The 15,803-nt window shown below is 34.7% G+C and overlaps 1 protein-coding gene across 2 annotated transcripts in view; it reads right to left on the bottom strand.

The window, feature by feature from the left end:
* hace1 (HECT domain and ankyrin repeat containing E3 ubiquitin protein ligase 1) overlaps positions 1-15,803 on the bottom strand; it is a 134,195-nt gene that overhangs the window by 29,277 nt on the left and 89,115 nt on the right. For both annotated transcript variants that reach the window (XM_039747856.1, XM_039747857.1), the window contains exons 17-19: positions 14,663-14,750; positions 7,257-7,406; positions 2,043-2,239 (exon numbers count right to left, since the gene is read on the bottom strand). In XM_039747856.1, the coding sequence (XP_039603790.1) occupies positions 2,043-2,239; positions 7,257-7,406; positions 14,663-14,750 (435 nt within the window). The remainder of the gene's footprint in view (positions 1-2,042; positions 2,240-7,256; positions 7,407-14,662; positions 14,751-15,803) is intronic.

Below are 15,803 nucleotides of genomic sequence, written 5' to 3'. Positions count from 1 at the left end.
TTGTCTTGGTTTTATTCATTACCAAATCTATTTAATGACATTTAGTAATTGCAAACCGAAATAATTAGATGTTGTTCTTCAACTGTTTCCTATTTCTTTTGAGAAATCAGTGCAGAAAGTATATACTAAAACTGCTATCATTTTCACTTAAAACATTTCAATTACTATGTCTCTGTGTAAGAAACCCAGATGCTTGGCCACAATTTCTACATTCAATTTAGAAAACCTAAAGTAAAAAAAAATGTTATCATCCTTCTGCAATATACAAGGAGCATTTTTACTTTGTACAAGACTGATGCTTTATGCCACCAAAACATCTATTTGCCAGATATACAGAATCATTAATAAAGAGCATAGACATTGAGCAGTTTGCAACTATGGGGGAACATATAAATCTTGTCATTTAGAAGTGGGGAAGCAGATTGAAAACATAGTTTGGAGAGTACTGCTCCAGCTCAGCACTTTCTATTAATGATCAACTTTCAAACATTGCTTTGAACGATGCATATGGTGGTCTTTCATTTAAAAACACCAGACAGATTTACACTAAAAATATACATGTATACATTTTTTTAATATACTGCATATTCAAGTAGGAATGTTACAAATTATGTACATACGACAATACTTACTCTATAAACCTATAATTCTATATACAAAAAACAGACCTTTTGGGTAAGAAATCTGTTTTGTGAGAATTTTATAATAATAACATAAGACTTTTTGGAGTAATTTGGGGTACGAGTAATGCACATGAAATAATAAAGGATACACAAATAGAGGACATGAAAAACATGAGTCTCACAAATGAACTGAAGAGATACGCCACTGGATGAATGCACAGAAAATAATATCCTTCTGCATTCAAATCATCCCTATTACAAAACTTTCTTTTAAGACAGCTAGAATACTTTAATGTATCTCTGACATTAAACAACAGGAACCTTCTTGGTGCTCTTGCCAAAGCTCACTAATGGTACAACTTTTATTTTAAAATCTCTCCTTAGAAACTATTTTAAATATAGATAACACTCTGAATTTTATAAAGAGGAACACTGCCACCTTGCTGCAGCTTTGGCAGCATGAAAATGGATTCTAGACTTATTCATCAGTATTTAAATTTAGTATTTCTAAGTAGCAAGTAGTGCAAATTCCCTTTTAAAGTCTTTTAAGTGCTTTATGTTTTAGGTCTGCGTTGCTGCCTATTTTTATTTGCATTAATATTAAACAAATCTATTCTCCATAAAAGTACTTTTGTTACCACATAATCCTCAAAAAACAAATGTTACTAAAATGACTGTTTTTTTTGTTATCTCTGGTGAATGGTTCCCAGCTAGAAAAGAGAATTGCAGAGGCAAAGGAACAATAAGGCACTGGATAGGAAAAGAACTTGCCATGTTCAAAGGAGAGAGACAGAGACAGAGACAAAGACAGTAGGGAATCTGAACTGGAAATAAGAGAGCATCTCTACAGGTCAGTATGGCTTAATGGGCCAGAAGGTCTTAAATGTGTGCCCCAGATGTTAACTAAAAGGATCCGAGCTTGACACAGAGACCCTGGAGAAAAGGTTGAAACTCAGTGCATCTCCTCTGCAATCACAGATGGAAATTGTAAGATTCCATGTAAGCTAGCTGGAGGTATTTTGCTCTTGAACTTGGAACTAAGTGTTAGATGGAAAAAGGCTTACTAGCAGTGAAAAAGGAAGGGCACGGTTTAAGCAGAAAAGATGGGAGGTAAAAATGGATGATGGAGTTTGGAAAACTGGGAAGCCATTCTACTGGAGTGTTAGGTACTAAGATGTTCCATTGTGACAACAGACACCATCAGTTTTGCTACAGTATTTTCTTTTGTGTCCTCCATATGATCAACCTTTTCTTTAAAGGATGTGTTGTTTAATAAATCTAAAACTTTCATCAGATTCTTCATTTTGTGGCATGATGTTTTTGATTATTCTTTGTTTGAAGAGATACCAGAGCTGTTCTTCTGTCAAAGCCTATTAAAATATTTTCAACATTACTTAAAAGTAGGTGTGTGGTTGTTACCTTATTGTCCTGCGTAACCAGTATGCATGCACCCCCTGGCTTCAAAGGAACCTCCTCCATTGCACCGAAAACATCAGTCTCTACTGAAAATGTGAGTTCCAAGCCCAAATCACTGATATCATTGTCCAAGATCCACTGGAGATTTTTAGCATATTCAGGGTCAATGGAAGCCACATCTTGATAGTTTACTGGAATCCCTACATTGGCAAGAGAGGAGATGCTTAAATAGGTCACACTGATAGTTTATAGAGTGCAATGATTTATACAAAGCATATCTGAAAATCCTGTTAAAACTTACTTCCAGATTCAATTTTGGAAAGATTCCCTAAGCGGCTAGTAAATATGAAATACAGACATTTTTTATTAATGCTTAGGAATTTATAGTTTAATATAGAACTTATACATCTGCAATATTTGCATAACTTAAAAAATGGACTTAGAGTAAGTATTTTGGAATGGAGGCAGTGAGCTATATTTAACATCACTTTTCACAAAAAAGACAAAGCTTAAAGATTTTTGATGATATAAAAGACTGCACCAGCTGGGTAATTAAAACTGCTAAGTATTAAAGCCTGACAGCTGACAGTGTCTAACACCACACATGCAACTAGGCTTCCATCTCCCCTATGAAACGCTATAAAATCAGACTGACAAAGAAAATCTATTCCTGTTACACAAACAAGCAGAGCATTGGATAAAATATAAACAGGAACTGAAGCAAGTGGCTATGTAAAATAATCTAACTATACAGAGATGTTGGTGCATCTGGAAATATTGTCATAATGAGTGCACAAATGTTGCTTTGTTAAAACCAAAGAGAAATGCACTTAAATATGCAACAGTGTTAAAATGAACACAGGATTGGAATATGCAATAATGCAAAAATGAATGAAGCAGAATATGCAATGCAGTTATTTGTAAGTGCTGCTAATGAACACTTTTACGGTATGTTGATATACCAATTTACATTTGAAAACGGCAAGATTCATCTTGTGCCCTGCATAAATTGTAATTAGTAACTGATGCTTACAAGAACAAACTGGATTTAATTTTGCTCCAATATAAAGACAGAATGTATTTTGAACTGCATTGAATACTTTGCAATATATAATTTAGCATTTTGCTATATTATTACAAATCTACAGAAACTAGTTCTATGAATATGTTTATAGTATATATAACCTTACTATGACATCTTGACATGACTCTTTATGAAACATTTATTGCCATTCAGCATATGGTACACTAGTCTGATATAAATTATCTTTATTTTTTACTTCAATAACAAATATACTTCAATATACTGAAATAACTTAAAATAGTAATTTTTTCTACAGTCAAACCTGTAGATACAGTTCATTGCATCCATGGCAGTTGTGCAACTTGCTATACCTTGCACACCACTTGCCATATTCTTAGTTGCAAAAGGCCTTTCTCTTAGTAAATGGTGGACCAAAAATTACTTTCTTGAAAAAAGTCACTAATGATTTACTGCATTTACATCCTATGGGAATTTTCTGAGCTACCATTTTATAACTTGTTTAAATGGTAGATGTGGTATTAAAGCTTAGTTTTTACTTTGTTTTGCCTTAAATTTACATCCCAAACTTAAATGTGGAAATAAAACAAATTTATCTAAAATTAATAGAAATTTAATATTAAATATTACTTGCTGAATATTTCATATTAGAATTCTTCCGCTGTTATAATTATTCAAAAACATATCCATGATGTCCTTTGTGGGTTGGGCTGTAGAGGATCATTGTGTATTAGCTTACTGAGGTCTTTAGGGCCTTGATATACTGTATTTCTCACCAACTATGGAAAAATCTATTATGTCACATCTTTGAAGTTTTTGGAAAATTAAAAAAATATATATAATTACTCTAATTAACGATTTCTAGGTTTCATTCTTCCTGAGCTTCATGTACACAATATGCTTATTTCATGAATCAACAACACCTACCATTTAAATCACCTAGTCACAACATTTAAATCACGTGATCATAATCCAACGTTTTCATTGGTAAGTGGTCTTTCCTCATTGGTCAGTGGAGTTTTTTTCTTGCAGTATGTAAAATACTGTGTACATACTAGCTTCTTCCATCGTGCTATGACTGGAATGAAGACATATTTAGCCATCACCACTACCTTACAACATCAGGAAAGACCTAGTAACTCCAAAAATGAAAAAAAAAACCCCAATTTTGAAAAAAAATGGCAGTTACTAGTTACTCCATTGAATGTGAGAGTTGTGGAGCTGAGAGGTCTAACAAGCATACAGTGCATCCGGAAAGTATTTACAGCGCATCACTTTTTCCACATTTTGTTATCTTACAGCCTTATTCCAAAATGGATTAAATTCATTTTACTTTCTCAGAATTCTACACACAACACCCCATAATGACAATGTGAAAAAAGTTTACTTAAGGTTTTTGCAAATTTATTAAAAATAAAAAAACTGAGTAATCACATGTATATAAATATTAACAGCCTTTGATCAATACTTTGTCGATACACCTTTGGCAGTAATTACAGCCTCAAGTCTTTTTGAGTATGATGCCACAAGCTTGGCACACCTATCCTTGGCCAGTTTCGCCCATTCCTCTGCAGCACCTCTCAAGCTCCATCAAGTTGAATGGGAAGCGTTGGTGCACAGCCATTTTAAGATCTCTCCAGAGATGTTCAATCGGATTCAAGTCTGGGCTCTGGCTGGGCCACTCAAGGATATTCACAGTGTTGTCCTGAAGCCACTCCTTTGATATCTGGCTGTGTGCTTAGGGTCGTTGTCCTGCTGAAAGATGAACTGTCACCCCAGTTTGAGGAGAAGAGCACTCTAGAGCAGGTTTTCATCCAGGATGTCTCCGTACATTGCTGCAGTCATCTTTCCCTTTATCCTGACTAGTCTCCCAGTTCCTGCCACTGAAAAACATCTCCACCGCATGATGCTGCCACCACCATGCTTCACTGTAGGGATGGTATTGGCCTGGTGATGAGCGGCGCCTGGTTTCCGCCAAACGTGACGCCTGGCATTCACACCAAAGAGTTCAATCTTTGTCTCATCAGACCAGAGAATTTTGTTTCTCATGGTCTGAGAGTCCTTCAGGTGTCTTTTGGCAAACTCCAGGCGGCCTGCCATGTGCCTTTTACTAAGGAGTGGCTTCCGTCTGGCCACTCTACCATACAGGCCTGATTGGTGCATTGCTGCAGAGATGGTTGTCCTTCTGGAAGGTTCTCCACTCTCCACAGAGGACCTCTGGAGCTCTGACAGAGTGACCATTGGGTTCTTGATCACCTCCCTGACTAAGGCCCTTCTCCCCCGATTGCTCAGTTTAGATGGCCGGCCAGCTCTAGGAAGAGTCCTGGTGGTTTCGAACTTCTTCCACTTACGGATGATGGAGGCCACTGTGCTCATTGGGACCTTCAAAGCAGCAGAAATCTTTCTGTAACCTTCCCCAGATTTGTGCCTCGAAACAATCCTGTCTCAGAGGTCTACAGGCAATTCCTTTGACTTCATGCTTGGTTTGTACTCTGACATGAACTGTCAACTGTGGGACCTTATATAGACAGGTGTGTACCTTTTCACATCATGTCAAATCAACTGAATTTACCACAGGTGGACTCCACTTAAGCTGCAGAAATATCTCAAGGATGATCAGGGGAAACAGGATGCACCTGAGCTCAATTTTGAGCTTCATGGCAAAGGCTGTGAATACTTATGTACATGTGCTTTCTCCATTTTTTATTTTTAATAAATTTGCAAAAATCTCAAGTAAACTTTTTCACGTTGTCATTATGGGGTGTTGTGTGTACAATTCTGAGGAAAAAATGGATTTAATCCATTTTGAAATAAGGCTGTAACATAACAAAATGTGGAAAAAGTGATGTGCTGTGAATACTTTCCGGACGCACTGTACCTACCTCAACATTCTCAATTTTAAATTAATATCATGTTTATCATCATTAAAACACTTTGCATAGTGAGAAAGGCTATATAAATGTAAATAATTATTGTTATTATCATCATCATCATCATTAGTGTCCTCATCAATAACCTATACAAATGTGGAAGAGCAGAGTATAATTCTCTTAATCATTGTTAATGTTAAGTATTTTACTGAAAATTTTGAAGCTATCCAATATATTGTAACAGTCTTGTGTATATAATCCAGGCTTGTTAATACAGAGCTTATTTTAGGCATATACAGGAATGGGAGTGATTATATTATTTTAATAAGGAAATATTTTAATTTGAATGTAAGATTGTTGGAAAAACATCTTATGCAACCAATGATACTTTGTACTAAAACATCAAACCTATTCACCAATTTTATTTTAAAACCCATGCCTCAATTATCTCTTCTTGATGGCCTGCTGCCTTTTAAGTAAGCCTTAAGCTAAAGCAAGCCATTTGTTAGTTCTGCCATTGGCTCACTTTAAGTCAAAGCAAAAAGACAAATAAAAGCACTTTTTAATATTAACACTTCAAAATCTGCATATATTTTCACAGAGAGTTATATTTAGAGAAGTTAGGTTTAAACCAACAAGGATTTTAAGAACTGGCTATTTTCACATAAGGAAAGAGAGACCTCTAGTGACAATAATCAATTACAACTGAAAGGCAAGGAATTTCATTTTGCCATAAATGAAAACTGAAAAAAACAGTACCACATATGAAAAAATGGAGAAAATTGTCAAATATTACAAATTTAAACAACTTAATTTTGACATCAGCCAAAATACTTCTAAGGCATGGCTTCATATAAAATCTGCTTACATACTAAGGCTAAATAACTGCTCTCAGGACTGCCAACACTTGGATAAAATCATTCAAATTCAAAGAATTAAAAAAACACTACCCATTCTATTGGGACTGAATCAAAAAGGGTTTTTGATTTATAATTAAATATTCATTATAAAGAAAACTAATTTGAGAGCCCAAATATATCCTCTGGTATTCTGTGAAGATTCTCAGTTTACAATCTTACAGAAAAAAAATCATCTGTGCTGTTTGTGGGGTACAGGCACTGTGTTGTACAGATGAAGTAGATGTCACTATATATGCAGAAAAACAATACATATCTACAGGTCAAGTTAAGTGCTACTTTAAAAAAATGTACTACTTTGTAATTAACACCATCACATTGATCCAGCTAAAAGCACACAATGTTGAATTCAATATAAGTCATTTCAAAATAGTTGAAAAAATAGTACCTAGAATGTGTTTGTAGAAGGAACGTGTGAAATAAATATTAACAAGCTGGCGATGGTAAAGAGCCAGTCCTAAAATTTGACCAGCAAATCGGAAGTAGTTTAGATGGTCTGGATTTACAGAAGAATTGCTGTTTGGCTGGAATGTAGTTCCTGAATAATTGAAAAGAGAAAATAAATAAAGCACATAAATTGATTTATTATAAGAGGAAGGAAAACATCATTAAAGGACCATAACAAAAGAGCAAACAATATTTTACAATGGTATATACTCTGAAGTATATAGTGACACAGCTCCAAAATCTCTATTTATACCTACAAGTAAAATTAATGGACAAGTTTATTATTGTTAAGATTTATTGTTTTTCCAAAATTGTGATGCTGTCTCATTTTTGACAGACACTTGGCTTTCTTAAGTAAACTAAACTTAGCAATTTAAAAAATCGTAAATAATGAAAATAAAAACTGGATCTTTCCATAAGGCTTACAGTTTTGGACAACAGTACAGAAATAAAAACATGAGACAAAAGTCTTAAAAGAACCAAATATTTCTGTTTAGAAGAAAACATAATGGTAGTGTATGATTCATATCATCTTATTGAATAAAGAGTACCCATCATGTAAAATTATTAGATTTCTTTTCTGTCTGAATGAGTTTCATATCATTGTTGAGGTGGGTTGCTCAGACATGCAAGAAAGAATTTCACTGTTGTTTATACACCTGACAATCCTACTACCTCTACTATAACTTAATGTGTATATAATAAATGCATCATTATCCAAAGTATTTTAGCAATTTCTACCTACCTTTCCATTTTCTAGCCCACCTATCTAGTTAAAAGCCTCAAGGAGTTGGTGCCTGTTCCAGCACTGGGTGCATGCAAGAAGTAACTCTACAAATGCCTCTACACAAATGCAGGGCACAGATCACATACATCTGCATTCACTATCTTGAGAGCAATTCAATGTTTCCATTTCACAATAATATGCAATTAATGTATAATATAAAAATTCCAAACTTAATTTGACAGCAGTTCTTGCATTTTGGCTGAATTTTATTACTTAACTTTCTGCTTTTCTAAATGTTAAGGTAAGGAAGCTAGAAAGGTCAGAAGGACGCTCAGCAACAGTGTCTATGCAAATACCACTGCTGGCAACAAAACTAATTTCGTCCTCGACACCACAATTTGTGTTGACTGGTGATCATGAGTTTCTACCTAGCATTAGTCATGCAGATCTGAAGACCTTTTCAGTTTTCAGAAAATATAAATTGTACAACTTGATAGAGATTGGAAGGACCAATTAAGCTAATATCATATTTCAGAGTTGCTGATTGCAGTTGCAGATGAGATCTCCAGACCATGTCAATTTAAACGACTGAAAATCACTGATAATGTCATATTTACTGACCGAGTGCCAACTTTTCAGGTCATGAATGACCCTTTTTGTGACAGCTAATACATAATGTGCTGCTTTACAGAGCAGGTGTGATACAAATGTTTAACAGGTATGCTGAGTTCATCCACAATCTTGGCCCATTTTTCATTTTTTCCATGCTCTCATGGTACATAAAACAACACATCAGCTAGACAAACTTCTGTTATGTTTGTATGGTTCAAAATATGTGTGGTACTTCTCTTTGCTGCACTTTATGTATTGTACTTCTGGATGTGCATTCATTGGTTGGTAGCTCTCAAGCAAACAATTTCAAACCCATTTAATTTTGTCAGAGTGAGTTATGGACTAGTTGAAATGAGATGCTGGACATTACATTAGGCAGCTGGCTACATGGGAGTGCACTGCCAACTGCCCCTGACTTGCTAAGATTAGTCTTCTAATGTGACATGGCCTTTACCTCTGAATACTTATGTTGTTTAGCTGGAGTGTGATCACCTGGCTAGTTAAATACTACACCATTGCCTGAGAAAATGTGAAAAAACACTAATTGTTAATGCAATGGCTCCATATAATTTATTGGGGTGCTACTGTTCAATATAAGCATTTCTAGCAAATAACATTGAAATTATTTATAGCAGGTCAATGAAAAGTATGAGCAAATGATTTTTGCATTTTCTTTTCACATCCTGGAGATGCACAGTAATGCACTATTTTATATGAGATTTTCTGTGAATAACTTCTAGAGATACACATTTTTATTTTATTTATTTATGATTTCTTCCTGCAGGGTGCTTCCAACTGGCTCTATTGCATTGTTCACATGAAAACTCATCATTGTTAATGGTGTCTATAAAAATTACCTTTCCCTCAAAAATATGGTGCAAAACATTTAGGGCACAATTATTTCCGTGTTTCAAATGTTTTCATTCTGTTGTCGTAAATTTACTTCCCACACAAAGAAAGCACAGTGGAGATTTGATGCTTCCAAGTGGACATGTTCAGCTGCCCAGAGACTTATGCAACATTTTTTATTTTTACTTTAACTAAATATAGTTTTACTTAGCACAGCAGTTATTAGGGGCAAATTACAATATGTCACAATTGTGAAAAGTAACCTTAAAATAAATCATAAAAAAATGCAAAAAACATATGAAACCCAAAGTGAAGAGAACCCAAATAGTTAATCGTTATCATAGTGCTGGTAGAAATAAAACATAAATGCTAAACTATGCCTGACATACTAATGGTTTAAAAATAAACAAGATATTATATTAATTAGAGAGATTTCAACAAGAGTGAAGTGAACCTTCCTGGGTTAATTCCTTCCATGTGCTTGATCTATTGTATGCAACCTTGCATTGAAATAAGCAAGTTCAGAAAATACATTAATATTATTTATACCAATTTGCACAACAAAGCTGCTTAATACAAATTTATGTTTATGGATGTCAAAATCTATCTTAACAGCATCAACCAGCCACAATACAGGCAAACAACTGTAGACTGGGAGCGAGTCCATCACACAGCACATTCATACACATACACCCATATTCATTTACAATAGGTGAGTTACCAATTAACGCAATACATTTTTAATCTGTGAACAAAAAAAAAAAAAACAAAACAAAACATAAATACCTTAAAGAAACTCACATGGAACTGGGAATAACTTAAAAGCCTCACACAGATGGTGTGGTGTAAGTCTGAAAGCTGAACCAAGTAACTGCACCAACTGAGACTCTGGAGCCCTGTGCCATTGTGCCACCCATGTCTTCATAACTAATGTATATCTCACTGAAGATAATATTGTTATAGATTGATATTTTTGTTATTTTGAAAGCATTCTGTAAGGTTTGAATAAAAAAAACTTTCAACACTGAACTCATTAAACAAAAAGTCGGAAGAAAAGTCATGCTGCTCAGGTAATTACATAATTCTAATTATAGATAACCCAATAGCAATTATCTCAGCAAATCAAAAAGAGTCAAATTGTAACTATTAATAACCATACAGCAGAAATACTATATTGTGATCTGGCTCACTAAGTAGAGTAATTGACTAATTCTGTGAATCATCAATAAAAACAAAAAACAAAAAACAGAAGAATGTACTATGGGTCAATATCATTTGCAGTCTTCTGTTAATTTTTAGAATGAAAAAACTGGTTCCAGCAACATAACAAGGGAACTGCTATTACAGTAGCTTCACTGCCTTCTTTGGGGATAGTAATGTCACATTTCACTCTTGAAAATGCCTGTTACCACAGCAATTGCTTTTTGCCATTTTCACACTAACTAATGGCAATTACTAAATTGTTACCTATAGCTGCATTAAATAAGCTCAAAGAGGCCACAAAAGGTCTGCTGCAGTTCATTAAGGGGAGGGTAGGGTCTGAAAACTAGAAGTAGGAGGATAAAAGTTGGCTATGGGTGGGAACCTGTGTTGCTAAGGTACTTCTATGTTAAATTTTCTTATATCATATTGTGCTCTTTTCTAATTATTCCTTTTGCATTGACAGTAGCTAATGTAAGTATTATTTCCTTAAACATAAGAGACTTGAAATTACCCTCATCATGAAAACATGCTAGTTTCTACACCCTGCCACTGCACTGATAATGTGTTGTTAACTGGCTTTTAAGTTTCACTGTTGTGAGAATGGACAATACGAGGTGCGATCCAAAAGTTCTTGGAATGCATTTATTCTGCAGCCAGAAGGGTTTGGTTATATCAATCGCAGCTAGATAGCAGTTCAAGTTGTCCTTGAGAGCTGTTATCACACGTTATAACATCAGCGCAGTTGTTTTTCAAGTCGCAGTTCTCGTTTAAACTTCGTTTGTATCTGTGAAGGGTTGCTCATAAAAATGAGTGATTTAAAAGACCCAAAAAAGCTTGATAAGTTCACAGCAACACCAAGTCAATGCTCATTTGCTTCTTTGATGTGAAGGGTGTCATCCACAAGGAATTTGTGCCACAGGGACAGATGGTGAATGGAGCATTCTACAGGGATGTTCTAAGGTGTTTGCAAAATCGAATTCGCCGAACACGTCCTCAGATGTGGGCTGACAAGCCATTTCTTTTGCATTACGACATTGCACCAGCTCACACATCTCTGATTGTGTGCGAATTTTTGGCTTCTACAAAGTTTACTGCCATTCCCCACCCTCCGTACTCCCCTGATTTAGCGCGGTCTGATTTTTTTTATTTCCTAAGATGAAGATGAGGCTCAAGGGACGCAGATTTGAGACGGTGGAGGAAATCCAAGCGGTAACAACCGACATCTTGAACACACTGACAAAAAATGACTTCCAGAGGTGCTTCAAAAGGGATTGGTGTATCAACTCAGCGAGTGACTATTTTGAAGGAACTGTACACTATTGTTATTTTGTGTGTATGCTTATGCATTCCGGGAACTTTTGGATCGCACCTCGTATAAAAGCTCTTGGTTTTCTTTTCAACTTGATCCAAAATAAGGGTTGTGCTCATTCTCTTTAGACAAAGACTCACATGAATGATTCTGACTTAAATGGAGATGGTATCAGCAATATCTGTTACATATTAGTGAAGCAAGAGGACGGTAAGCTATAATTTATCAACATGAATGCTCATACTCTGTACTGTACTTTCTTCTTGCTAGATCTTGCCAGGTAGCCACTTAAAACATATAACTATTTTCTCTCTATGTAATTGATGCGTGATAAGCACCCTGAGATCCTGAGTCAGAAATCCTCTCTCTTCTTTTCAGGCACATTGTCTTTTTTTTTATTTAAAATCCATACAGCTAATAATTTGACTGGTACCTTTGTTTGCGTACTCCCTCAGAGTTAAATTCTAGTTCTTTTTCCGCAATCCACTACACAGTCACCCATAGATTATAACTTCATTTTTGGCACCCTTGCTTCTTTCGAATTAGAAGCCAAACTAAAAGAAGTGGGAGTTAAGGGTGATGTTTTTAGATGGGTGCAGAATTGGTTCAAACACAGGAAGCAGAGGGTTATGGTGCGAGGAACCTTATCAGATATTAAGAATTGTGTTCTACAGGTGTCAATGCTTGGGCCGCTGCTATTTTTAATATATAGTATATAAATTGTTTAGCTAGGAATAGAAGTAACAAGTTGGTTAAGTTTGCAGATGATGCCAAAATAGGTGGATTGGCAGATAATTTGGAATTATTTAAATCATTACTGAAGGACTTGGATAGCATACAAGCTTGGGCAGAGTTATGGCACATGAAACTTAATGTAATAAATGTAAAGGTTATTACATGTAGGAAGTAAAAATGTTCTTGAATACACAATGGGAGGTCTGAAACTCGAGAGTACACCTTATGAGAAGGATTTAGGAGCTGTCGTGAACTCTAAGCTATCAACTTCCAGACAGTGTCCAGAAGACATTAAGAAGACAAACAAGTGGATCAAGACTGTTATTTTAAAATGAGTTCATCAAGAACACAGGTGCACAGCTGGAAACTTGTTAAGGGTAAATTACGCACAAACATTACAAAATTTTTCTTTACAGAGATAACCACAGACACTTGGAATTAGCTACTAAGTTATGCGGTAGACAGTAAGACTTTAGGTACTTTCAAAACTAGACTTGATATTCTGCGGTGGGTTGGCGCCCTGCCCTGGGTTTGTTTCCTGCCTTGTGCCCTGTGTTGGCAGGGATTGGCTCCAGCAGACTCCCGTGACCCTGTAGTTAGGATATAAGGGGTTGGAAAATGGATGGATGGATGAATGGACTTGATATGTTTTAGATGAACTAACTGGATAGGACTGGCGAGCTTTGTTGGGTTGAATGGCCTGTTCTCATGTAAATTGTTCTAATCTTCTAGTCCTCTCCTATTTATAACAAGTGTAACTGTGGTAACACCACTTTCCTCACAGAACCTTGTGGGGATTCAATAAGATTCAATTGTACTAACTTGTAATAAACATTACAGTGAGAAATCTGTTGTTTAACAGGATCAATTTCTAGCTTTGAATCTAGACTCATTAGTTACAGTTTTTAGTGGAGATGTGTGGGGTTAAAGGTTTAATTTTTTACTTTGCTATTTCATCATCCTCTCACCCAGCTCACTAGTTTCTGCATTGTGCACAGTGCTGTTGAGATAAGCTTATCTACCAACAAACCCAATTTTTTAATTAAACTAGTTCATACAATGGATGGATCAGTGGATTCATTACACACAATTCTTTGTTGACAACAAAAAAAGAAAAATTACCAGAATGTACAGAATGATAAAAATACAGTGTACATGTATTACATATTATGAACAAACTTTTGTATGGTCTTAAATGTTGTTACAAATAAACAATAGAATTGTACTGGTAGGTACATATGGCTGATGAGGACACAGACAAAAGTCACTAAGTTTAAAAGATTTTAACATGTTTATATGGCATTTTACATACAAGAAAATATTTCTAATAAGGACATGTGTTAACTTTTCAACTTAAGACCATTAATAACAGTGCACACAAGGAGGATTTTACTATATTGATGAGAAAATAATAGTGAAATATTTGAAGATATGATTTATTATGTATTGTGCACAAGAAATGATAAAACAATTTAGATCTATAAACTGAAAGAAATATTCTACAGCCTATGAAACCAGCTAATGCCAATCCATGAACAACTCAGAACAAAGCTAGGACAGATAGACGCATTGTATACTGAATGTAACTTATAAGGGGTTTACATACCAACATAATAAACCAAACTTACTTATATTCTTTTTTTGAACAATCTGTTAGATTAAGAAACTGTACAACTACATGCATTAAAATTGCTTTGTTATTATATTAGCATCATGTGCCTGTTACATTACATGTACTGCCACTTCTAGCACAATAACAAAATGCAACTAATGTTCTTTTGTGTGTCTGCAAAAATTCAAAAGAAAACTATTAAAATATAAAAAAAAAATCTTCTGTTTCTAACAAAAAATAACATCAACTATCTTAGTAACATTTATCTTATATTTGATGTGAAAAAAGTATGATACTTACCATCAGCTGACTGTGTAAACAATGCATAGTCTGGATTTATAATTTCATTCGAAAGAATGTCAAACCATTCCCGTACAACACCTTGCCCCTAAACATAAAAATAAATAAAATAAACTAAATAAATATATACATAAATACATAGTAATAAATATGAGATGTGTAGCAATGTCACATCTGGCCAAGGCAAAACCAAACTAGCAGCTTTAATCTAATAGACATTCCTAGAATGTTACAGTGTTCAATGTCTTCTGCGCAGCCAGATTACCACTGCACACCTTACTGTATTTAAACAGATCGGCTCTCAAAAGGTCTAATACTCCTGTTTCGGTGACAGCAAAATTATCTATCCCATGAATTATAAAAGCACTAGGATGGTATCACTGCTATGATTTCCAAGAATGTAATTAAATAAATTGTTTCTACTTTATACATACTGTAACTCTTTACACTTATTCCTGCACACCAAAAAAGTCTACACTTTCTTTAGGATAAATTTAGGTTTAGTTATTTGTTACATTTTCATACTTATTAGATTAGATTAGAAAAACTTAATTGACCCCATGGAGTAATTTATGATTTATTATATATTTGAGAATAAGATCTTTTCCCATTGTTTTCCAGGTTAAAGCCATTCACGCAAAGCATTTGCACATCACACCTAGACTTCCTATCTGCTATCTCCTAGTCATTAACATACTAGACTGAAAACGTTTGCCTCATGTTTTATTAGCAGCTTTATTAATTTGACTGTAATAAATAAAGGCTTGTATTTCCACAGAGAGACCACAATGTATTTTATACAATGGTTCCATCAATGGCCCTTTCTTTTGAAAAACATATCGCACCAGTGTGTAAAAATGTACAGGCAAAACTGAAAAAACTAACAATTTATAGAATGTTGAGGCATTTCATACCATATTTGATAGATGTATACATATTTTCATGTTAATTTATACATTATGCTGGTTCATTCTATACACTAGGCAGGGATCAGATGTAATGTAAACATGAACTAATAATGAAACATTTAACAAAATTCTAAATAACTTATAACATATTCAAATTACTACAGAGGCAGCAAACAATTAAATTATTATAAAACTACATAACATCCTCCAAAAATCTACCTGCTGCAGCAAGC

This window comes from Polypterus senegalus, chromosome 3 (genome assembly GCF_016835505.1).
Source record: "Polypterus senegalus isolate Bchr_013 chromosome 3, ASM1683550v1, whole genome shotgun sequence".
Taxonomy (NCBI): Eukaryota; Metazoa; Chordata; class Cladistia; order Polypteriformes; family Polypteridae; genus Polypterus; species Polypterus senegalus.
This window is presented reverse-complemented; position numbering and strand designations above follow the sequence as displayed.